The sequence below is a fragment of the Lithobates pipiens genome, unplaced genomic scaffold (genome assembly GCF_037356315.1).
Source record: "Lithobates pipiens isolate NorthernLeopardFrog02 unplaced genomic scaffold, aLitPip1_a1.2 Scaffold_27, whole genome shotgun sequence".
In the NCBI taxonomy this organism is placed as follows: Eukaryota; Metazoa; Chordata; class Amphibia; order Anura; family Ranidae; genus Lithobates; species Lithobates pipiens.
This window is the reverse complement of record NW_027507788.1, coordinates 156131287-156155182: the sequence shown is the minus strand read 5'-3', so window position 1 is coordinate 156155182 and position 23896 is coordinate 156131287. Positions and strand designations below refer to the sequence as shown.

The following is a 23896-nucleotide window of genomic DNA, read 5'->3' as shown; positions in this document are numbered from 1 at the left end:
CAGAGGAGTGTAGAGTGTGTTGGGGACTTGTGATGGTTTGTATTACATTGATCTTTACCTATCACTACGCAGAGGAAACAGACACATATGCTTTGAATTTACTGATCACACCGAGGATATTAAGGCCCCTTTCACACATGCGGATGGTATGTCCGTATTTCATCCATCCGTTTGCGGATGAAATACGGACATCCATTCATCCCTATGGGATAGCGGGTGTCTGCGGATGAGCATCCGCAGACACCCGCTATTGTCCGCCTCCGCAAATGTCCGATTCTGCAGACGGAGGAAAATCCTATTTTTCTGTCCGTCTGCAGAGCGGATCGGATGAACACGGACACACGGTCCGTGCTCGTCCGATCCCCATAGAGGAGAGCGGAGAGCTGACAGGGCGGTCCCTGCACAGTGTGCGGAGACCGCCCTGTCTGCAGCCGGCTCAGCGGGGACAACGGAGCGATCCCCGCTGAGCGAGCGGATCATCACGGGGCGGATCATTACTGATCCGCCCCGTGTGAAAGGGGCCTAACACACATTCCTCACCACGGATCATAAATACAATATAATCTATTTATTTACAAGCTGAAGACTAAACAGTGGCTTAGATGGAGCATTGAGAAGGAGAGAGATTGTTTAACCACTGTTTTCCTGCCCAGGCCAATTTTCAGCTTTCAGCGCTGTCGCACTTTGAATGACAATTGCGCGGTCATGCAATACTGTACCCAAACAACATTTTTATCATTTTCTTCCCACAAATTGAGCTTTCTTTTGATGGTATTTGATCACCACTGGGTTTTTTATTTTTTGCTAAACAAACTAAAAAAGACTGAAAAATGTGGGGAAAAAAAAGTTTTCTTTGTTTCTGTTATAACATTTTTTTTTCTCCTTCACTGATGGGCACTAATGAGGCTATGCTAATGGGCACAGATGAGGAGGCACTGATGAGCACTGATGAGGAGGCACTAATATGTAGAATTGATAGGCACTGAAATGCAGCACTGATGGGCACCGAAAGGCTGCACTGATGAGCACTGATAGGTGGCACTGATGGGCACTGATGAAGAGGCACTAATCTGGAGAATTGATGGGCACTGATATGCAGCACTGATGGGCACCAATAGGGTACACTGATATGCAGCACTCATGGGCACTGATAGGCGACACTGACAGGTGGCCCTAATGGGCATTAATAAGGAGGTCCTGACAGGCATTACTGATGGGCACTGATTGGCATATGTGAAGGGCACTGACAGGCGTTACTGATGGGAACTGATTGGCACTATGATGGTTACTGATTGGCACTTTGATGGGCACTGATTGGTGTTTGGGTGGGCACTAATTGGCATTGTGGTGGGCACTTCTGATTGGGGCTACGCTGACAATCAATGGGCTGATTATCAGTGCACCCCCCCCCCCCCCCGACAGGAGAGCTGCCGATCGGCTCTCCCTGTCAGCGCAAACCAAAGAAAGCCATTTACTGGCACTTTCTGGTTCATGCTGTGATCAGCTGCTGATCACGTGGTAAAGAGCCTTCATCAGAGGCTCTTTACCACAATTGGAGATGCGGTGTGTCAGAATGACACACAGCGCCACCGATCGCTGTGCTGCGTGCCCCCCTCCCTGGCGCATGATCGGGGCTTATCCTGCTGGATGTCATATGACGCCCAGTCAGGATAACCGAACCACTTCCCGGCCATCAATCTGCTGTTGGCCGGGCGGGAAGTGGTTAAAGACTGAACAGTGTAATTATTTCCTGCACTGTAACAAGTAAATAAAAAGGACTGAACATTCTCATCGATAATCAGAGGACTCTGTAGGATAGAGCCCCATGTGTTCTGTACACCTGAGACCAGCTGCTCCCTGGAACCCAAACTTTACTTTGTGGGGGAGATTTACTAATGCCGGCCATACACAGTTTGAATTTCGAAAGAATTTTCTTTCGAAAATCGTATCTAAGAATTTTCATATGAATTTCGCACCATTAGTGGGCTGTAGCAACAGCCGATTTTCGTGCGGAAATCAAATTTGAGGAATCGGACATGTTGGAAATTTTTGGAAAAACAAACGATTTTCTAATCAATGATGGGAGAATCGTGCGAGAAATGTAATAAGAAAAGAAAATTTACGGAGAGAAAAGAAGATTCCCGGCCACGAAAATTATTTTCTGTAGCAACATGAGGTGAAATTGAAGGCTTGCTCTGCCGAATTTCAAAAATCAACGGTGGCATCATCGGGTACTGATGGGCACTGATAGGTGGCACTAATGGGCACTGGTAGATGGTATTGATGGGCACTGGTAGGTGGTATTGATAGGCAGCACTGGTGATGAGGCACTGATTGGTGACATTTATAGGTGGCACTGTGGGCACTGATAGGTGACACTGTGGGCACTGATGGATGGTACTGTGGGCACTGGTAGGTGGTGCTGGTGGGCACTGGTAGGTGGCACAGGTGGGCACAGAAGCCTCTGCAGAGGCTCTCCATGATCAGGAACAATGTCCCTCTCACAGCCGCCGGTGATCTGCTTTTTTTTTTTCCTCCTCATGCTACCAGCGTGAGGAGAAAAATAGCAGATTACCGGCTCTGTTTACATCACATGATCAGCTGTCATTGGCTGACAGCTGATCACGTGGTAAGGGGTCGGGATCGACCCCTTGCAGCGATCTGTGATCAGCCGAGTCTCATAGAAAAGTAGGTCCACGCTGTAGCCATCATTCGGCTATAGCGCGGATGGGAAGAGGTTAAAGAAAGCTAATGTTATGAAAATCATTGCTAACATTTTTGGGAACTAATATTACAGTAAAAATCATTGAAAGGTCTGTTTTGAACACAAAAATCAGTGATAACTTTAACAAAGATGTATGTTGGTATTTTGTAATAATACTTTTACAAAAAAATGTCATTGTGTACACTCATTTTGAAATGTTAACGTTTCTGCTGTGTTGCTGGATTCTCTTTTGCAATAAAGTTTTATTATTGCGGTAATTGATGTGTTTTTTTTGGGGGGGGGGGGGGTTTGGTTATCTTTCTCATGCTTTGTTTGCTCATGACTTTGCTCATTTTTTGAGGTTAATCGTTCATTTTGGGAATGGACAATCCTGCAAAGGAACTGAACTTCAGGGTACTTCAGGGTGATTGTTCGTTCATTAGATTGTAAGCTTCGTGATCAGGGCCCTCCTACTTCTTCTGTATTGAACTGTATTGTAATTGTACTGTCCCCCTTTATATTGTAAAGTGCAACATAAACTGCTGGCGCTATATAAATCCTGTTTAATAATGAGAGCAGTTAGCTTAGAGAGAGGGCGGGAATTAGTGCTGTCTGTACCCTCCACACACAGGAACACCCATAAATTGGGCTTCACTATGGGATGTAGCTACAGCCTTCAGAAAGAGGGGATTTTAAGCCACTGATCAGAACAGGACCAAGCACTATATATTCCTGGGGATACCTGCGATCATCTGATGGGGAGATGCTAATGTAAACAAGCATCTCCCCGTTCTGCCTAGTGACAGTGTCACTGATCGGCTCTCCCTGTGATTGGGAGCAGAGATCAGTGACGTGTCACACGTAGCCACGCCCACACCCCCCACATTAGAAACATGCACCAGGACACACTTAACCCTTACCCTGCCATCTAGTGGTTAACCCCTTCACTGCCAGTGTCATTTACACAGGAATAAGTGCATTTGTATAGCACTGATTGCTGTATAAATGACAATGGTCCCAAAAATGTGTCAAAAATGTCCGATGTGTCCGCCATAATGTCGCAGTCACAATAAAAATCGCTGATCGCCGCCATTACTAGTAGATTAAAAAAATTATTAATAAAAATGCCATAAAACTATCCCCTATTTTGTAAACGCTATAAATTTTGCACAAACCAATCAATAAACGCTTATTGCAATTTTTTTTTACCAAAAATAAGTAGAAGAATACGTATCGGCCTAAACTGAGGAAACAAAAAAATGTTATATATATTTTTGGGGGATATTTATTATAGCAAAATGTAAAAAATAATGCGTTTTTTTCAAAATTGTCGCTCTTTTTTTGTTTATAGCGCAAAAAATAAAAACCACAGGGGCGATCAAATACCACCAAAAGAAAGCTCTATTCGTGGGAAAAAAAGGACATCAATTTTGTTTGGGAGCCACGTCGCAATTGTCAGTTGAGGCGACGCAGTGCTGAATCGTAAAAAAGTGCTCTGGTCAGGAAGGGGGTAAAGTCTTCCGAGGCTGAAGCAGTTAAATAAACTTTTTTTTTTTTTTAAGTCAAAATAGAACTCCCAAATCATGCAGTCAGATTTTTTTTTTTTTTAAGAAATCGATCGGTGTCACGTGGGTCAGGTAATGAGGGACATGATTCATCCCCTGAAGTGTACGTGAACTGACCTCATGGCAGTCTGCCCCCCCCCCCCCCCCCCACACTTCAAGCCTGAAAATTAAAACGGATCTTCACGGTATCTGAGCACCACAAACCAAAAAAGGCTATTTGATAATTTTTTTATATTCGAAGCAAACTCCCCTATCCATCCATGTCTCCTCTTTGCTGTAGATATATGTAAAGGGCGATCTGCTGACAGCCTAAATATTTACTGCTGCTCAGGGGCTCTGGTCTTTACCAAAATGGCGATCTCCAGCAAGAAGAGACATGAGCAATGCTGGAGACAATTTAGAGCACACACGAATATTGGTAGTATAATTATCAATGTGGAATCTTGTATGTCCCTTGCTAAATAATTTAATTTTGATCACGTTGTTGTGGGTAAAGTTTCATTTTCAGTGCAATCCACCGCCTATCTGCACACAGGAACCCCCCTGGCCTGGGGCACAGATACATACCTCCCAACATTTTGAGAATGAGAATGAGGGACACCTACTAACAAATGTATGTAGGCATAGGACACACCCCCTGCCACACCCCCTTAAAGGAGAACTGACCAAAAAAAAAAGTTAAATAAATCCACAAAGACATTTTTACCACCTCTATTCCTTTATATTGGCTTTTAAAATTTAGAAATGCAGCAATTTAGAATTTGGATGAAAGGTTTGGCACTGGGAAACACTGTTTGAAAGATAAAAAGTGCATTTTATATACAGGGCCGGTGCTACCACTAGGCAAACTAGGCAGCCACCTAGGGCGCCCTGCTGCCTAGGGTGCCTGGGCACCGGTGTTCCAACTCTCTTCTCTCTGCAGCAAGCAACTAAGTCTAAGCATCAGTGGGCAGCCACCACTTTATTTGCACATAGTGTCAGAGGAGCATCGGCGGTGGAGGACTGTGTCTATGTCCTGAGCAAACATTCACTGAAGGGCGCTGGTAGGCTGCAATGATGCACACTAGTGAAGCTACATTTGATGGGCGCTGGTAGGCTGCATTGATGGGCGCTGGTGAGGCTGCATTGATGGGAGCTGGTGAGGCTGCATTTGATGGATGCTGTTGAGGCTGCATTTGGGGGGGTGCTGGTGAGGCTGCATAGATGGGCACTGGTAGGCTGCATTTGAGGGGCGCTGGTGAGGCTGCATTGATGGGCACTGGTAGGCTGCGTTTGAGGGGCGCTGGTGATGCTGCATTTGATGGGTGCTGTTGAGGCTTAATTTGATGGGTGCTGGTGAGGCTGCATTGATGGGTGCTGGTGAGGCTGCATTTGAGGGGTGCTGGTGAGGCTGCTTTTGATGGACGCTGGTGAGGCTGCTTTTGATGGGTGCTGGTGAGGCTCCTTTTGATGGGTGCTGGTGATGGGCGCTGGTGAGGCTGCATTTGATGGGCGCTGGTGAGGCTGAATTTGATGGGTGCTGGTGATGGGCACTGGTGGGGCTGTATTTGATGGGTGCTGGTGAGGCTGCATTTGATGGGTGCTGGTGAAGCTGCATTTGATGGGTGCTGGTGATGGGCACTGGTGGGGCTGTATTTAATGGGCGCTGGTGAGGCTGTATTTGATGGGCGCTGGTGATGCTGCTTTGGATGGGTGCTGGTGAGGCTGTATTTGATGGGTGCTGGTGAGGCTGTATTTGATGGGCGCTGGTGAGGCTGTATTTGATGGGCGCTAGTGAGGCTGCATTTGATGGGTGCTGGTAAAGCTGCATTTGATGGGTGCTGGTGAAGCTGCATTTGATGGGTGCTGGTCAGGCTGTATTTGATGGGTGCTGGTGAAGCTGTATTTTATGGGTACTGGTGAGGCTGTATTTGATGGGCGCTGGTGAGGCTGAATTTGATGGGCACTGGTGAAGCTGCATTTGATGGGCGCTTCATTAAAAAGGTGGGGTATACATGGGCAGGTGAAAGGGGGTGGAGTCAGGGATGGAACCAAGGGGGGCGGCAAAATTAGGTCTTGCCTAGGGTATCAAAAATCCTTACACCAGCCCTGTTTATATACAACTATATAGATCAGACCAAAATGAGGAGGAATGAGGGACAGAGGGACATTGCTCCAAATCAGGGACACTTGGGAGCTATCTCTACAGGGGTCATACATAGAAAAGTCCTGGGCTGCCTGTAAAAAACAATGGGATTCAAGATGACGTTTCTGCAGCTCAGTAAATGAGTGCTGGGACTCGGCTGCTCAAGGCACCCCCACCAATCCCCCTTCTAACCCCCCAGACTCCCACCAGCTGCAACGTGTTTCCAGCCCTGGGTGATAGATCGCAGGGGCAACACACGTGTCAGCCGCCAGCGGTAATACCCCAGACCGGCCGCTGGGGGCGCACAAGTCCGCCTCTCCTGTCACATGACTGAGGCCCGCCTACCTCCCGTCCGCCCGTGACTCGGTCACATGACGTGAAATGACAGGTGACACGAGGAAAAGATCTCGCGAGAGTTGGCTGTACGAGAAGGTTGTTGGGCTGACACTTCCGTGTTGTGAGGAAAGAGAGAGATCGGGGCTGTGTGAGCGGAGGAGATCGGACCGGGCTGGGTGCTGACTGGAGAGGGACTGAGGGTCCAAGGCTGCTGGGTGAGGGAAGGTGGTCAGTGGGGTGGTGCAGGAGTGGGTGAGGAGCAGTTTGCATCTGTGAGGATGGGTCAGTGAGGACGCTCGGTGAGGGTTGTGTCAATGTGCGGTTGAAGGCGGGGTAGACCCTCGAAAGAGAAGGTCCCAACACAGTTTGCCCCCAGAATAATGGTGGGTGGGATGATGCGCTGAGTGGGGTCTGCACACTATCCAGAAGGGTTGAGGTGGGATCTCCTTGGGTTGGGTTCGCCTTGGATTGAGTTGGGTCACTCAGTAACACCCGGTGATATTGTAGGAGTAGGTGGAATCTAAACCTGGAAAACAGTGAGTGTCAGTCAGGGATCTGGGCTTTTAGGAGTAGTGTGGGGTCATTATTGGTGTGGGTGGTCTGAGTTTAGAATACAAATGTAAAGGAAGGTGAGGTTCTGGGGGAGATCATAATACAGAAGTAAGGGCTCTGCGACTCACCGTTGTATGTGTAGACGAGCAACCTCTGACTAGTGAGGACAGAGGGAGATTTGCCCAGACTTGAAAAAGATTAAATAGAAGGTGATCATGGTCTGAGTGGGTGTACGAGGAAGATCCAAGTTGGATCTGGTGGGTGTACGAGGAAGATCCAAGTTGGATCTGGTGGGTGTACGAGGAAGATCCAAGTTGGATCTGGTGGGTGTACAAGGAAGATCCAAGTTGGATCTGGTGGGTGTACGAGGAAGATCCAAGTTGGATCTGGTGGGTGTACGAGGAAGATCCAAGTTGGGTTCTGTAATAGGTGAGGGAGTCTCAGAGTAAGGTCAGAGGGCAAGGTGACTGAATTAGAGGTGGGCCCATGCTCAGGGTGGAGGAATAGGAATAAGTCGGGTTTAAGCTCCTCTAAATTGTGACATTGATGCTAGAAATCTTGCTGACTTGATTTCAGTTTACGAGTTTAGAATCTGCTCAGACAGGTCAGGGCAGATCTGGGCGAGTGACTCGCTTCAGGATAGTTACGTTTAAATGTTTTTATCCATCACAAAGACCAGACAGGCGTGCAGGTGACCTACTTGTTACTATGTGCAGCAGGTTATAGAGGACAATGTTGTTTGGTTGGTGGGATGTGCAGCCTGTCTTCCCAACAATGACATAGTGTGACGGGAAGAGGTGTCTTCTGCCTCTCGGAATTGACTTCCTGCACCTCTTTTGAATAATTGTTTTCTCACAAGCTGTCCAAAAATCAGCATCCTCCATGTGGCTTCAGCAGAAGCTTAAGGGACTCCCAGGACTGCTGTCCAGCAGTTGGGCTCGCAGGGTTCTAGCAGTCTTGGGGTTCCTTTTCATCATCTACTGGTATATGTCCTCAGGGCCGACGTATAGATTTTGGTACTCGGGTCAGCCTCGCGGTGCTCCGGGGGCTTGCCTTCAGACGCAGACTAAGCAATGGAAAGCACTTGCAGAGAAAGGAGATGTGATGATAGTTGCACATCCCAGTGAAGAAGCCAAATTGCAGGGCCCAGCCGCGGTTGGCAATGGACATATTCTTGTTGATGTTGGGAAAAATGCTTTATGGGTATCTTCCTCATCTGTATCTTTTCACTTGACGGACTATCCCCTGTTGACATTTGTAAAGCATTCAGGTACTTCATCAGAAGTCCACGCCACTGCCGTTTTCCTTAGAGAGGGTTTGATACGGACGGTTCGCTGCATGCAGATTGAGAAGTCAGACTCCGCCAGGGACTGTGTTTCTGTCCGGGAGGACTACTTTGCCCACAGAAGCCGACCTCACGTGTATGTTCAGAGGATCCATATCACCAATCCTAGTGACAGAGTTGTGGCTTTTGATATCGCTACTCAGAAGCCACTTGCTGGGGCCAAATTTTCCAGCAGTGTGGAGAAGGTCCAAGATCGTCAATTCTTCCTTTCCTCTGGACGGGTCTCGTTGGAAGATGGAAAAAGTATGCTGGTGGTGGTTGCAACCAAAAAGGTGGTCAGCAGGGTGCAAGTCAGCCCAAAATCTGAGTTTGATGAGACATTTGTGTCTGTTATTTACACATCTGATCCAATTGATTCTGGAAAACTGGAAGAGACTTTTAGCAAGTTACGGGAGGCTGCCAAGAAAGAGATGCTGGAAGTGATGCGGATGAGGGTGGAGGACTTGTTTAATGAGCATCAGCAGATATGGTCTGATTTGTTTGTTTCAGGTAATTAAGGAAGTCTATTGTGTATATATAAAGCTCAGGTTTTTTTTTTTTTTCCTATACTGTCTTTGTCCCAGGCAGATTTTTCTTTCTCAGACACAGCTAGCCACTTGCTGGGACCAAATTTTCCAGCAGTGTCACAAAGGTTCAATTTTTGCTGTCCTCTGGATGAGCCAAGATTCTCATTGGAAGATGGAAAAATTTTGCAGGTGGTGATTGAAATCTTTACAAAGTGAGGAGAATTCCCCTGTAATGGTTCTTCACACCAGCCTACATGCTAAAACAACATCTACTACAATTGAATCTTCTTGATGCATGTTTTAAATGACTGATTGATTCCCCACCAGAGAATGCCCGGTGAAAGTCACATTCACTGCTTTGTAATTATGCTCCTTGTGTGGTAAAAAATTGACTCGAGGTGATCTCTCCTGAACAGGGAAACAAACAGCCAAAATCTAAAGAGTCTCTGATCCTTCACTACTTTTTCCAGAACTTAAAGAAGTCCCATTTAGCTTTGAAAATGAAACGCTGGCCTGGGGATTTATTTCGAAATGATTACCCTTGTTCTTCAAAGAAATGCTGAATGATTGTGGAGACATTGGGTTAGATTTACTAAAGCTGGAGCACGCTGAATCTGGTGCAGCTGTGCATGTTAGCCAATCGGCTTCTAAGGTCAGATTGTTCAATGAAGCTTTGACAAAACTTGGAAGCCGATTGGTTTCTATGCTGAGCTGCACCAGATTTTGCACTCTTCAGTTTTAATAAATCTCCCCCAATCTGGTAGGTTCCTACCCTACCAGAAGACCAATTTGTGGGCGTTTGTTATCGAGTGCTGATATGATTGACTCATGTCAGTGTAGTAATGGAGAAACAGAGGAGAGCATGGACACTCCCCTTCCCCCTGCAAAATTCTTTAATGTGGAGCTCAAGAAGAGCTCTCTTGTTTCCGCCCAAAGACAGGGCTGGTCTTGAGCACATGCTTGGTGACTAAGACCAGCACTGTCAATCAGCACTAATTCTTCAATTCTGTTTCAATTGCACCAACTGAAGTTGGTGCAATAGCAAGAACCTTGTGCCATTGGAGCAGGATTACGAGAAACATGTTTGGTGATATTTCTGCTTAAAGTAGAATGCCAGCTTTGCTATGACTATAATTAGTTGGTTTGGGACAGGCTGCAGTTTACATAACTATGCAGCTGCTGTGTGCGCTGTAATGTAGCTTTAGCTACATACAGTATGTAGCAATGTGTTCCGGAAGTAGTACATAGTGACTTCCTGTCTGCTGCTGATGTTCCGTCAGATTTCGTAACGGAAGTGACGGTCCGTCACGGCCATCTTGGTACACCCCGCACTTGGCCACACTAAGCCTACACCCTGAAGTCGCCAAGCGGACATCCATTTCGCACCACTGAAATCTTGCATTTCACAGTTACTGGGTTTCACTATAGTGGTAAAAATATTTAGAAGTCCGTGACACTGTTTTGATGTTGAATTTTAAAAGCAGCAGCAAGCCTGCTGATCTCGCATGTTTGCTAATCTGACAAAACACCTCGGATTTTAATATTCAACTTTAAAACAGTTTCACAGACCTCTAAATACTGTATTTCACGATATAACCTCAGTTTAATGGTTAAAACTAAGTGTGAAATGCAAGATTCTGGTGGGTGTAAAAAGATGTCCACTTGGTGACTTCAGACTGTAGGCTTAGTGTGGCTGGGTGCGGGGTGTACCAAGATGGCTGTGATGGAACGTCCCTTCCATTACAAGATTTGACGGGTCGCTTAATCTGACGGAACACTGGAGCTAAACAGAGTTGGGTTAAAAGCTTCTCTGCAATTCAGGAGAAGTCTTGTTTATCCCAATGCGGAGGAGGATGGATGATCTCATGATTTTCACCTCGGCCAATCAGGTGAAGCCTTGTATTCATTTGATTAAAATACAAGAACTAAAAATTTATAAAACAATGGCGCCACAGAAAAATATCAAAGTGCTGAATGATTAAATCAGTGGTGCTGGTCTGTACCTACCTACTATGCTACTATAGTAGCATAGTAGGTAGGTACAGACCAGCACCATTGATTTAATCATTCATCAAAATACAAGGGCTCCCTGAAATGGCTGAGACACATTCAGGCCGACTCTGATTCCGGCAGCAGTACAGGTGACTTCCCATCATACTGCTACTACAGTATATATACAGCGCACACCACAGCCACATACTTATGTAAAGGAAATAGTTTGGGCTAAAGTAATAGTGAAGCTGGAATTCTACTAACTAAAAAAAAATGCCAATTTCAAACCCTGGTGCATTTCTGTATTGCTTGTGTCCCCAGGGCCTCTTTGTAAATGTCTCTGTCCTGGAGCCCAGATATTCAGCTACCTTTCTTCATTCATAATTCAATTCCCAGAATTTTTGCATTTCTTAGTGTGTTTCTTTTGGCATCCAAAGGGTTATTTGAATGTGCTCAGCGACTGTAAACCATAAAGGCTTTGTTTGCACTTGTGTTTGTGGAGTGGTAAAAGCTCACAATTGACTTTTTACTGCTTCCCCTTCTGCTAAGGAAGCCAAGTGTATATAAGTGAATACATTTGCCACAATTCTCTGCATCGTGCTGCAGCAAAAATTATCCCCCCCCCAATTATTACTGCCCACTGAACACAACTGGGTTTAAGGGGCTAAAACGGGCGGTAAAAAGGCTATACAATGGGGTTGATTTACTAAAGGCAAATCCACTTTGAACTGCAAGTGCACTTGGAAGTGCAGTCGCTGTAGATCCGAGGGGAAGATCTCAAATGAGGGGAAGCTCTGCTGATTTTATCATTCACGTGCAAGCTAAAATGCTGTTTTTTATTTTCCTTGCATGTCCCCCTCGGATCTACAGCACTTTCAGTGCAAAGTGGATTCGCCTTTAGTAAATAACTCCCAATGTCTCTTCGCTGCCTGTCAAATGCCCTCTGAAAAGCATTCCAAATGCAAATTATTTTTCAGAGAGCCATGCTAGTATAAGATTGACAAAAACTGACACTTTTTGGGCTTTGTATTGAGTCATTTTGTAGGTTTGTTATGAGTCTTTCACAGTAGCAAGGCGGGCAGATGCCAGGACAGAGCTGGCGATTGCCATTTTGTAGGTGAATGTCGGAGCTCTGTTCCTGTTTTGTGAAGAAAGGTCACACTTGCTGGACTGATAACAACTTGCAGTAAAGCCTGTTTCCGCAAACGTGTAAAAATGTGTCTGTTGTGTATACAGTATACTGACAGCACTATGGAGTATATTTATTTATAAAACAGAAAATCTGACCTTTTATCATTCACTGCAGGAATCTTCCTGGTGCATGTGTTTTAAATGATTAAGTGATTGATTCAACACCAGTTAATACTTGATGAAAGTCACACTTACTGCTTTAGGCCCCTTTCACACATGCGGACATTATGTCCGTATTTCATCCATCCGTTTGCGGATGAAATACGGACATACATGCATTCCTATGGGATAGCGGGTGTCTGCGGACACCCGATATCCGCAGACACCCGATATCGTCTGCCTCCACAATTGTCCGATTCTGCAGATGGAGGAAAATCCTATTTTTCTATCCGTCTGCAGAGCAGATCAGATGAACATGGACAGACGGTCCGTGCTCATCCGATCCCCCATAGAGGAGAGCGGAGAGCTCACAGGGCGGTCCCTGTACAGTGTGCTAGGACCGCCCTGTTATCCGCCGGCTCAGCAGGGACAACGGAGCGATCCCTGCTGAACAAGCGGATCATCACTGATCCGTCCCATGTGAAAAGGGCCATAAAAATACGATCTGTCCTGTGTTGATGTTTTTTCTGTTATTTTTGAGTGCTGGTCCAAGAATAAAATTTAGGAAAAGTAGAGCCATATTGGAGTGTCTTAACATATGGCCCCACTCTCTGATTACTGACTGGTTGACAGCAGCATGAGCCAAAGGCTTGCACTGCTGTCTCTCTGTCCAGTGAGGGGAGAGGGAGCTTCCTCTCTTTAGCACAGCGCTGGATTGAGATGGAGCTCAGGTAAGTATAATAGAATGCTGGGGGGGGGGGGGGGGGCTAAACACAGAAGGTCTTTTACCTTAAAGTGATTGTGAAGGTAAAAAAATAACAAACAATAATCATACTTGCCTCCACTGTGTAGCTCATTTTGCCCAGAGTGGCCCCAAACTTACTCTTCCCCGGCAGCTCTCGCGGCTCCTCCCCACATCTGATAACCCCCTGCGAGAAGCGCTTTCCCGAGGGGGTTACCTTGCAGGCATACTCCCGAGTCCAGCATTTGGCTTCTATAGAGGCTGAATGCAAGACTTGGCCCATAGGATTCATTAAGGTGAAAAAGCACAAAGGTTTATGCCTTATACCCTTATACCCTTATACCCTTACAAACCACGTTGACCTACAGGTAAGCCTAGATTAAGGCTTACCTGTAGGTCCAAGAAATATCTCCTATACCTACACGGTTTAGGAGATATTTACTAAAAGACAGTCACCGCTCTCTACGGCGCATGCCGCTGCTAACGGCGATATTCCCTTATTGGTGGCTCCCGTGCGCATGCGCGGGAGTGACGTCATCGGTGCTCCGGCGCTGTGAGTGGCTGGAGCAGCGATACCCGGAAGAAGATGGACGCTCCGGAGTACAGGGGACAACGGTGACATCGCTGGCTCCTGTGTCAGGTAAGTGACACATGATCACATAGTAGCCCATTATGCTTTACCTTTGCAGGTAGACAAAGAAGAAGTAAACCCATCGGGGTTTATTACCTCTTTAAGATGCATTAAGATAAAGAAACATCTACCTTTTTAGAGCCACTTTCAGTGACCTGAATTCTATGGAAACTCTTCCGTTCTTGCTGATTTGTCCAGCACAATAGCAAAGTAAATTTTGTCAACATGCAGTGTAAATAAAGGAATGTTGGGGTTTCACTTTATATTACCTAATGTTATTCTCTTGCTCTTCCTAGGAATTGAGATGAGAAAGATCAAGGATGCTCACACTCCCACCAGTGACACCATCAACATCACTCTTTACTACATGCTGTCCTGCTCTTTAGCACCTCTTGTGGACCCTCTTATTAACAATGAAGAACGTGAAAAGATGGAACTGACACTAAATTATGCCGACCACTGTTTTAGCGGTCACGCTAGCATGCATGCCGAGAATCTTTGGCCGAGCAAATTTGGGGGGATCACCCAGCTTTTCCAGCTCTGGGACCTTTGGAAACTGACCTTACAAAAAAGAGGATGTAAAAGCCTGGTGGCGGCTGGTGCCCACGGACTCATGCAGGGGATGATGCTTAGCTTCGGTGGTCTACAATTCACGGAAAACCACCTACAATTCCAGTCTGACCCACACGTCCTTCACAACAGCTATGCTCTCAGAGGAATACATTACAACAAGGACCTCATCAATCTCGCTGTCCTGCTTGATCTGGATGAAAAGCCATTCCTTCATGTGTCAGTGAAATTCCAGGATAAGCTGGTAAAACTTTATGCCTGTGAGGCTGGGTGTTTAAATGAGCCAGTGGAGCTGACATCGGAGATCAGAGGGCATATATTTCCTGTACTGGTGACTCAGCCATTAACACCATTGCTGTATATCTCCACTGAACTGACGCATCTGCAGGATTTGAGGCACACCTTGCACCTGAAGGAGATCTTGGCCCACGAGGAGCACATGGCCAAGCAGTATCCAGGGCTTCCCTTCCTTTTCTGGTTCAGCGTGGCTTCTCTAATCACACTCTTCCATCTCTTCTTGTTTAAGCTGATCTACAATGAGTACTGTGGCCCGGGGGCTAAGCCCCTCTTCCGGAGTAAGGTATAAAACCGCTGCCATGTAGATCAGAGCTTGTGATGTCTGCTGGCTTGTGCTTAGCTTGAGATACTGAATAAGTAGCTAAGGAAACCTGCTTGGTGTTTGCTTGTGGTGGCGGGGTTCTCTCCTCTGTTTCCATTGATTAAAAGCCTTGAGAGCTACAGAACTTTTTGTTTTGTTAAAAGACATTATTTTTACAAGTTCTTCCGGCATGATTTCATAAGTTCATACTATAAAATTTTTGTAAAGAAATGAAGTCAAGAGATATTATATATATATATTTTTTTTTGGTGTGTTCTAGTGTTTCCAAATTGGATAGGGCACTGAAAAAGGGTCATTTGAGATGTCTGAGAGGGAAGAGCTAAAAAGCTAAAGGGGGGGCCTCAATGACCAATCTACACTGAACTGATTAGCTAAAGGCGATGGTTCCTTGACACTGGGACAGAAATTGAACATTGGCTTCTTAGTGTGCAGGCTGATCTGAATACAGCAATGGGTTCCGAGAATCTGTTCATGATTTTTGGAATATTTGCTAAACTAAATTATTCTGAATCAAACTGAGAATAGAGTAAAGATTTCAGAGTGTGTTTTGTTTTAGTGTGCCAACATAATTTACCAATATGCAGAAAAAAAAAATAGAACTTTGATCATACAAGGATTTTGTTGCTCGCTTTAACAGCAGTGTCATCTTTACACCATAAGTGTACTGAACATACATATAAAAATTTTAGAGGATGTGGAGTAATTTCTTTATAAGATCAGAGTCCTTACGTTTTTATGCCAGACCTATTCCAAGCATCAAGGCACTAATTCAGCTAGTGCTGAATATTTTTAAGATTTTTTTTTTTTTTTTTTTTTTTGTTCTTCTTTTCTTGTAACTTGTGAAAACTGATTCTCCCAGGCTCCTTACCCTGTACTTGTCAGGAGGAGGGCTACTTATCATAGTGGAGGCTTTTTTACACTGCTGGCAGCCATTGCCTAACCATGAAAGGGGTGCTACATGTAGTGTCAAGTACAAGGACACGTCTTCCCCAGATCTGTCACTACTTTGGGGAGTTGGTCTGTGGAGCCTTCAACACTGGATGGGAGCCCAGTCTTGACTGGTAACCGGAAATAAGTTCCCTGTGTGTTCACCCCAAATGTTGCTTCTTGTGGCTTTCTGAAAAACATTTGTGATCTCTTATTTGTTAAAACTGAATTCCAGGACAAGCAAATACTGTCTAGATACAAAAGGCCCATACATTCTCACGCAAATCAGTGGGGGTTGATTTTTTAAAAATGGAAAGTGAAAAAATTGGGTGCAACTGTGCATGGTAACAAACTTCAGCTTGTTCCATTAAGCTTTGATTAAAAAAAAAAAAAAAACCTGGAAGCTAATTGGTTTCAATACAGAGCTGCACCAAGTTTTGCACACTTCAGTTTGAATCTGGGTTTACATATGAGCATGCAGCGGCTCACAGCAGGACTCCGGTGCGTCCCCGTTCACCATTTCAGGTCCAATTTCACCAAAAGATGCACAGGACTCCTGTGCAAATTGCACTGGAGCCGCTGCAGAGGTAAATCCGCTCCATAGAGGGACGGTCACAATCTCCTGCTGTGCGAATTGGATGCAGCGAAACCCTCAACCAGTTCGCACTAGTGTGAACCCAGCCTTAGTAAATCAACCCGGGGGCTGTGTGCGGTCTAGATTTGTGCAGTAATCCAGTGTAAAACTGTGACTCTGTAATATACTCACCTCTCTGGCAGCACAGGACTCCTTTTTTGTTTTATTTAAAGTGGAAATAAACTCCCCTATCGTTTTCAGCCAAGGAAGCTGCCATCTTTGCCTCTGTTTAATCTTCAGCTGCTATGGTGCTGCACATGTGATTCGTTATGACACCAGCCATTGGATGGTTTGATAGTTTGGCTGAGAGCACAGCCAATGTGCAGTTAGCATTCCCGGCATGCCTTTTTTTTTTTTAACTGTTTAAATCGATGGGTTTACTTCCACTTTAAGTGCTGCAGCCTTCATCAGACATGTCAACATGGTTGCCTGTGTCCTACATCTGCAAAAATGCATAAAGCTGCAGAGCTTGAACACCGCTCTAAGATGACCACAGCCCCCAAATTTACCACTGATATAAGGAAGGTGTCTACACTTCTCTGATGTGGTCTGACTACAATTTACTACCTATTCCTGCTTTGAAAAATTACTAAAGCGGCATCTTTGCAATGGAAATAACTACTGTTCTTGTCGCGCTGTGCTTTTCTCTGGAAATTTTTTTCAGTGTGTGTGTGTTTTGCCGTTTCCCATAATTTGCTCATTTTGTTCAATAAATTTGCAGTGGAAGGTTTAGATTTGCTTTATTTATAATTAATTTTGTTTTATTTAGTTTTGTGTATTCTTTATATTTAAAAGGAACCGGTCACGTTTACATTGTCTGTATATGACACTTCAGCTTGTGTGGGAGGAACATATAACATGTTCTCAATGCTGCAGCCGCTGCCCGACTCATTACATTTTTGGGTTTTGTACTGCCCCAGGCCAGGCCTGCCTAAACCGCATACCCTCTAATTTAAACACAGACCCACCTCCCCATCCCTTTCTGTTCAAGACCTGTCCTGAAATTGGTGAGAAGTCTGCTGTAATGATAGGACAGTCAAAACTAGAAGCGGCTGGCTGCCCCCACAACTACATATGTATGGGCAGCCCCCTTTAGACTGATTTATTGCCCAGTCCGCCACATAAGAAGCGTAGCTCAAGCCGGTGGGTAATCTCTTCGTACTGCCCCCTCTGCAAAGTGCTGGCCTGGGCCTTGTCGGCCTAGGCCAAGATACAGGTGTGTGTGTGTGTGTGTGTGTGTATATAATATAAAAAAAAATATTCCTTGTCTTACACATGGTCCCCTGGCAGAGAGTACATTCTGGTGTCCAATTACGTAACCTTTAATTATTTACATTCATCAGCTGCAGTGTTGGTTAGTACAAGATTTGCAGACTCAAAATCTGAGAAACTTTGTATGAGGTCCACCAGACAAGAGGACAGCAACAGACTTCAGATGACCTCTACCACTCTACATGAAGTGTTGGGCTCTGAAAATGGGAGCTAGATCACAAAGGCAAATATAAGTCTTAAATCTAGGTGTTCAAATTCCTGTATAAGCCGAGTTGGGCCTTGTTCTCTTTAGAGATGTCACCTACAGATCCCCATAGCTTAGCTGTTCAGTTGCCTAATAACCCTTGAAGGGTATTGCTAATCTTTCCTAAATAGCAGCATAGAGGTGCAGTCTGCCCATCTGCATTACTGCAATAAAAATGTTGTGAGTTACTCTATGGCCAAACATGTGGACACCTGACCATCACACCTCCTACGGACATCCCATTCCAAAACCATGCCCATTACTATAGAGTTGGTCCTTTTGCAGCTATAACTGCCTCCGCTCTTTTGGGAAGGCTTTCCAAATGTTTTTGGGCTGTGTCTTTGAGAATTTGTCCGTTTGTCAGGTACTGATGGTGGATGACGAGGACCTGGCTCATAATGGGTATTCCAGTTGATCTCAAAGGTATTTAGCAGGGTTGAGGTCAGGACTCTGTAGAGGACACTCAAATTCCTCCACACCAAACTGGCCAAGCCATGACTTTATAGAGCTGGAAGGGTCTTCCCCAAACTGTTACCACTAGGGTGGAAGGGCACAATTGTCCAAAATGTCTTACTGTGCTGCATTATTAGCCGTAAACTTCATTGGGAGGAGTGACCCCATACTTTTGGCCATAGTGTAGATCATTTTGGTGGCAGGGCATGGTTAAGGCTTTTAGATCCTCCTTTTAAGAAAACTGTTACCCTATATACTGATCTCGTTCGTTTACCTCCCTGTGGAACCAGCATATATCTGTTTTTTTGGCATACAGAGTACAAGTGGCTTGGCTCTCTGGACACTGGGGGCAAAAAAAAAACATTAGACCTATATGACACTACTGTCACTGAGAGCCACCACTTGGGGAGCATGTGTGGGTTAATGCACAGTGCGAGGATGAAGCTAGGAGGGTTGATGTGCAGGATAAGGGAGGTGAAGGCATTAATATACAGGTCCCTACAGAGACAGGATGGGGATAAGATGTTTGAGGGAGAGGTTAAGGGGTGAAAGGGTTAACAAAAAATCTAATCTCAATAATTAAAACTATAAAAGAATCAGTTACTGCCTTTGAATGAATAAATAAAAGGTTCAATCATCCTTTCACCATTTTCTGCTTTAGCAGTGTTTAAATGTATGCTGTAGTTGGCCATCACAGGCACAGAGCCATATTTATTGGCTCTGTACATTTTGCCTGCGATCTGAGCTAATGCCCGCCCAATCAGTTGCATGCGCATATAGTAACTGGTTTAGAAATAAACATCCACTGCTTTGCTGTTTATGAATGTATGCCCGTAGTAAAGTGGTTTAAGTATATATATATTTTTTTTTTCCAAACACGATCAGCAGTTCCAGCTTTAGAAATATATATTTTCATTTTATATTTCAAGTATAGATCTACATAGTCCAAAATCACAGCTGATAAATAACAAAATATCTTATTGGTTGAACAGGAAAATGACACTGTATGAGCGAAAATAAAAATAAAAAATACACAAAACAAATATCGGTCATATGAAAACCACCCTATGCAACTGGAAGAGTGATGGACTGCCACTGGAAGCTGTGCTTTGGGTGGAGACTGGACGTTACACTGACAGAATTCTTATAACCAAAGTACCTGTCTTGAGCACAGAGCAGTGCTGATGTGAGTTATTTTTTTGTTATGTATTGTCAAGTTTTTAAATATATGAAAATCTGCACCAGGTTTGTACACTGACCAATCGCAAGAGGCAGCCAGTTTGTGTCCAAAACCATCATTCATGAGAACGAAGATCTTGAGAAATCCCTCTTTTCAACTTACAGGTAGCCAGGGACTTCTTTGTTCTCCTGACAAGAATTAAAGTAGAAGTAAACCCAAATTGAATGGCATTTTGTTTAATAAAGCACAATCTATCAGAGAACTGCCATGTGTTTTCTCCATCCCAGTGCTACTGATCACCTGCAACCTCTTTCAGCCACTTATTACCATGCACCCACTCCAGCATCATCTACACAACATTGCATTAGACTGGCTTCCTGACAGTGGAAACTGTAGACCATTCTGTCCCATTAGTGTCAGCTTCTAATCTCCACCATGGGTGCATGTGATAGGATGATAGCTGAGTTGGTACCTCAAAACAGGAAGTGTCTAAACAGGCAGGATCACCAGGGATCATTTAATGAAAGCCACAGCTTTTAAGAAGATTAAAGATCACTTTTGAAATGACATGTTAAAGCTTAAAGTGTTTGTGAAGCCTTTTAAAAAAAACAAAAACCCAAAACTACCATCCGCTCTATTAGAGGCTGGCATAGCACTGTAAATCCTATTTTGAGCTGTGTTCAGGCCAGTCACGTGACTCGCAGCTGCTTTTCTGCTTTGATACGCGGCTACTGCAGGAGGTACCGTGATCTCCCTCTGACATCAGCCGGGGAGATCACGTGGCCGCTGCTCTACATAGCTATTTACACTGCTCATTTTTAGAAAGGATTTACAGTTTTGTATACCAGCCTTTCATAGAGAAGCTGGCAGTGACAATTTTATTTTTTATTTTTATTTTTTTAAATAATAGCGGTGGGGGCGGAGCGCAAACAGAGAGGGTGCTGACAGGCAGGAAGGAGGGGGAGAGAGGAGAGCAGCGTATGATGGAGGGACGCACTTTGACCACGGTGTTTAGGGATGAGTAGCCCTGGTTATTGTGGTCAGTTTCGAGAGGGGCATACAGGAAGTGGCAGGTTCAGGCAGGTTTTTTTTTTTGAAGGGGGGCAGATTACACAGCACAAGCACTGTGCTGTTTAATCTGCTTTAAAGGACCAGGATCTGTATTATTATTATTATTATTCTTTTTTTTTTTGGGGTTGACAAACACTTTAAATGAGATTTTAGTGCTTGGGTTATAGGGATATCTCTTGATAGTAGCAATGTTAAACCCCCATGTCTTTTGTTAGAAGCAGTGTGCCTAACCTTTATCAACTGATTAAAATTAGGGAGAAATCCAAGTACCAAGAGCCAAGTGTGGGGAGATATTTAGGCATCATTGGGCAGTCCCTTGCCTCTTTAAGATGGCAAAGGGGTTGTCTTGTTCTATAAAGATGCTCCAACTAGTTTAGGTGGTTGAACATGCGGAATATTGCCCTTCAGCATAACCCTAGCACACCCAATAAACTGGGGAGAGAACTGAGCCATGGCTTACTTAACACTATGCCAGGTCTCCCTTTAAAATAGACCTCCATGGATGGTTGAGCATGCAAACAATCCAACTGCAAAAGGAGATCTTTAGCAGATTTGCACATAGACATGCATGCGCAAAAACCCTTCATGTGTATACCTTTGAAAGAAAGTAAGAATTGGCTCAGTTGGACATCTCCAACCCTGACTTATCTCAAGGAACCCAAGAGCAACGGAGCAAGGTTTTCTAAACTATGTGGTACACCTTCCCTTCTGAGATCATAGATAAGGACTGCATGATCCCGACATCGTTGGTATGAACCATGGCTCAATCCGACCCCCAGACACTGGGCTGTGCTATTTTTATTTATTTATTACAGGTACTTGTATAGCACCACCAGTTTTGTAGTGCTTTACATATATCAGTCCCTGCACTCAAGGAGCTTACAATCTAAGCCAATTAATCTACCAGCATGTCTTTGGAGTGTGGGGGGGAACCCACACAGGCACGGGGAGAATGTGCAAACTCCAGGCAGCTAGTGCTGTGGTGGGGATTTGAACCAACGACCCCAGTGCTGCTAGGCAGATGTGCTAACTACTAAAGCCCCATACACACTATCAGTTTTTCTGCTGAGTTTTTCCTTCAGATTTACCAAAACCATATAATATGAGGTCAAACCTTAAGAGTTTCAATTTGTATGCAATCAGGCAGGCCCTTGTTCTACATGGTTTTGGTAAACCTGAAGGAAAAACTCAGCAGAAAAACTGATAGTGTATATGGGGCTTTAGTCACTGTGATAATTGGCAATAGCACACACTTTCAACTACCTGAACTTGGATGATTAAATCTGTCTCTCCATACTTGGTTCTTGGTTAGACTTCTCTTTGGACATCCTTAAACTGGCCATAGATGGTTCGAATCTCGGTGGTTCAACAAAAACTGTATGCAATTCAAACAATGTATGGACAGGCTGAATGTACCCAAGTTGACCAATCAACCAGCCTGTCGGATTTTGCATGTGATTATTGCCAGCGCTCGTTATAGCCGGTAGCAGTAATCCCTGTGTTCTCCCAGCGAGGATCCCCCCCCCCATGAGAACACAATGGCTCTGTGAGAGTAACTACCCCATCAACACAGATGTTGGGATAATCAAGCGATTTTTCTTTCCTGATACTTGTGGTTACAGGAAACAAATTCACTTTGTCTATGGCTAGCCTTAGGAACACGTATTGTAATTTTTTGATAAAGGTTGGGGACATTGCTTCTATAAAAAAATCAATGTGGGTTTAGACATAACTAAAATATCAATGGAGAGCTATGAAGTTTGCTGATGTCCATTTATTTACCATTCTTAAGCCTCATACACACGGTCGGACTTTGTACAAACTTTTCCGTGGACTTTTGTACAAAGGGCATGGCCCACAAGTTTGTATTGCATACACACGGTCGGACTTTTTGACAACAAACACGAACGTAATGACGTCACAACGTACTGACGCCGCTTCAAAAGAGGACGTTCAATGACTCCAGCGCCACCTTTGGTCAACTTCTGTATTGTAGTCTGATCTTTTGCATTGGTTCTGAGCATGCGTGTTTGTACCTTGTACAAAAGTCCGATGCTTTTGCGTACACACGGTCGGACTTTGCTCCATCGGACTTTTGTTGCCAGAAAGTTTGTCCGTTCGCACAGCCAACAAAAGTCAGATGAAAACAGAAAAAGTTTGTCGGATGGAGCGTACACACGGTCGGATGTTGTTCCAAAACAGCTAATTTGTATGTTTGTTGTCAAGTCCGACCGTGTGTACGAGCCTTAACAATCAGTGGACTAGGCCCTGGGATTATCACCAAGGAATTCTTCTCCGTTTGAAGCTCAGTCCTCAGCGATGTGTCTAGCCTCCTGTCACTTGCGAGAAGAGATATCCCTAACCATAACCACTAGTAGCCCCAATATTTGTTTAACCTGCAAAATGGCTGCACTCTTATTTATTCAGTAGGTGGGAACACCTTTTAATGGATTTATTCCAATATCTCTTATTGTTTGTGATGTGTACACTTTAATTTATTATGTGAATAGTTGTGAATATTTTAATTACAGATAATGTGACTGTTCTATAGGTTTTGTCCACATGCCAAGGATTATCTTCACACAATGTGGTGGGTTAGCATTTAATCGGGGAATGCTTTGTATTCACACAGATATTCTGCTTCTTGTTGATTGAAGAGTGGATTTGTACATTTTGTTTCTAATTAAATCTCACTTTTCAAATCTTGGTTTGTGCTTTTTTTTTTTTTTTATAAGAGGAATATTTTATGATCGTGAGGTATGAATGTGTATGACTTTGAGAAAATGTTTTTTTATGTGTGAATCCAAAAGTTCCTTTTGACTATGACCAGTCTTGGTGGAAGTAGAGAATCGCTGTAGTAGCCCTGTGGTTACTGTGCAACAGGGCAGGCACTTGGCACTGGACCTGGAAGCAAGCAAAGGATCACTAAAGAGAATGGCCAGGAATGAAATATGTATACTTACATTGGTACCAGCTGGACTAATGTAACTAATGCAATCAAATCTATACCTGGAATACAGCTTTAACCCTGACCTACCTCAAACCATCATCTTCCTTTGTGGATGCATACTTACCTCAATCCAATAGCCACAGCTGTGCATTACAGCCCCAGAGACTTGGGGGTGTAATAAAAATGTG

General features: G+C 44.5%; 1 protein-coding gene across 1 annotated transcript; it reads left to right on the top strand.

The window, feature by feature from the left end:
• Nucleotides 1-6776: 6776 nt before the first annotated feature.
• On the top strand, nucleotides 6777-23464 carry KIAA2013 (KIAA2013 ortholog). Its single transcript, XM_077457739.1, has 3 exons — nucleotides 6777-9116; nucleotides 14085-14938; nucleotides 19500-23464. Exons 1-3 carry the CDS (start codon nucleotides 8165-8167, stop codon nucleotides 19515-19517), a joined length of 1824 nt encoding a protein of 607 aa, XP_077313865.1. The 5' UTR covers nucleotides 6777-8164; the 3' UTR covers nucleotides 19518-23464.
• Nucleotides 23465-23896: the final 432 nt, after the last annotated feature.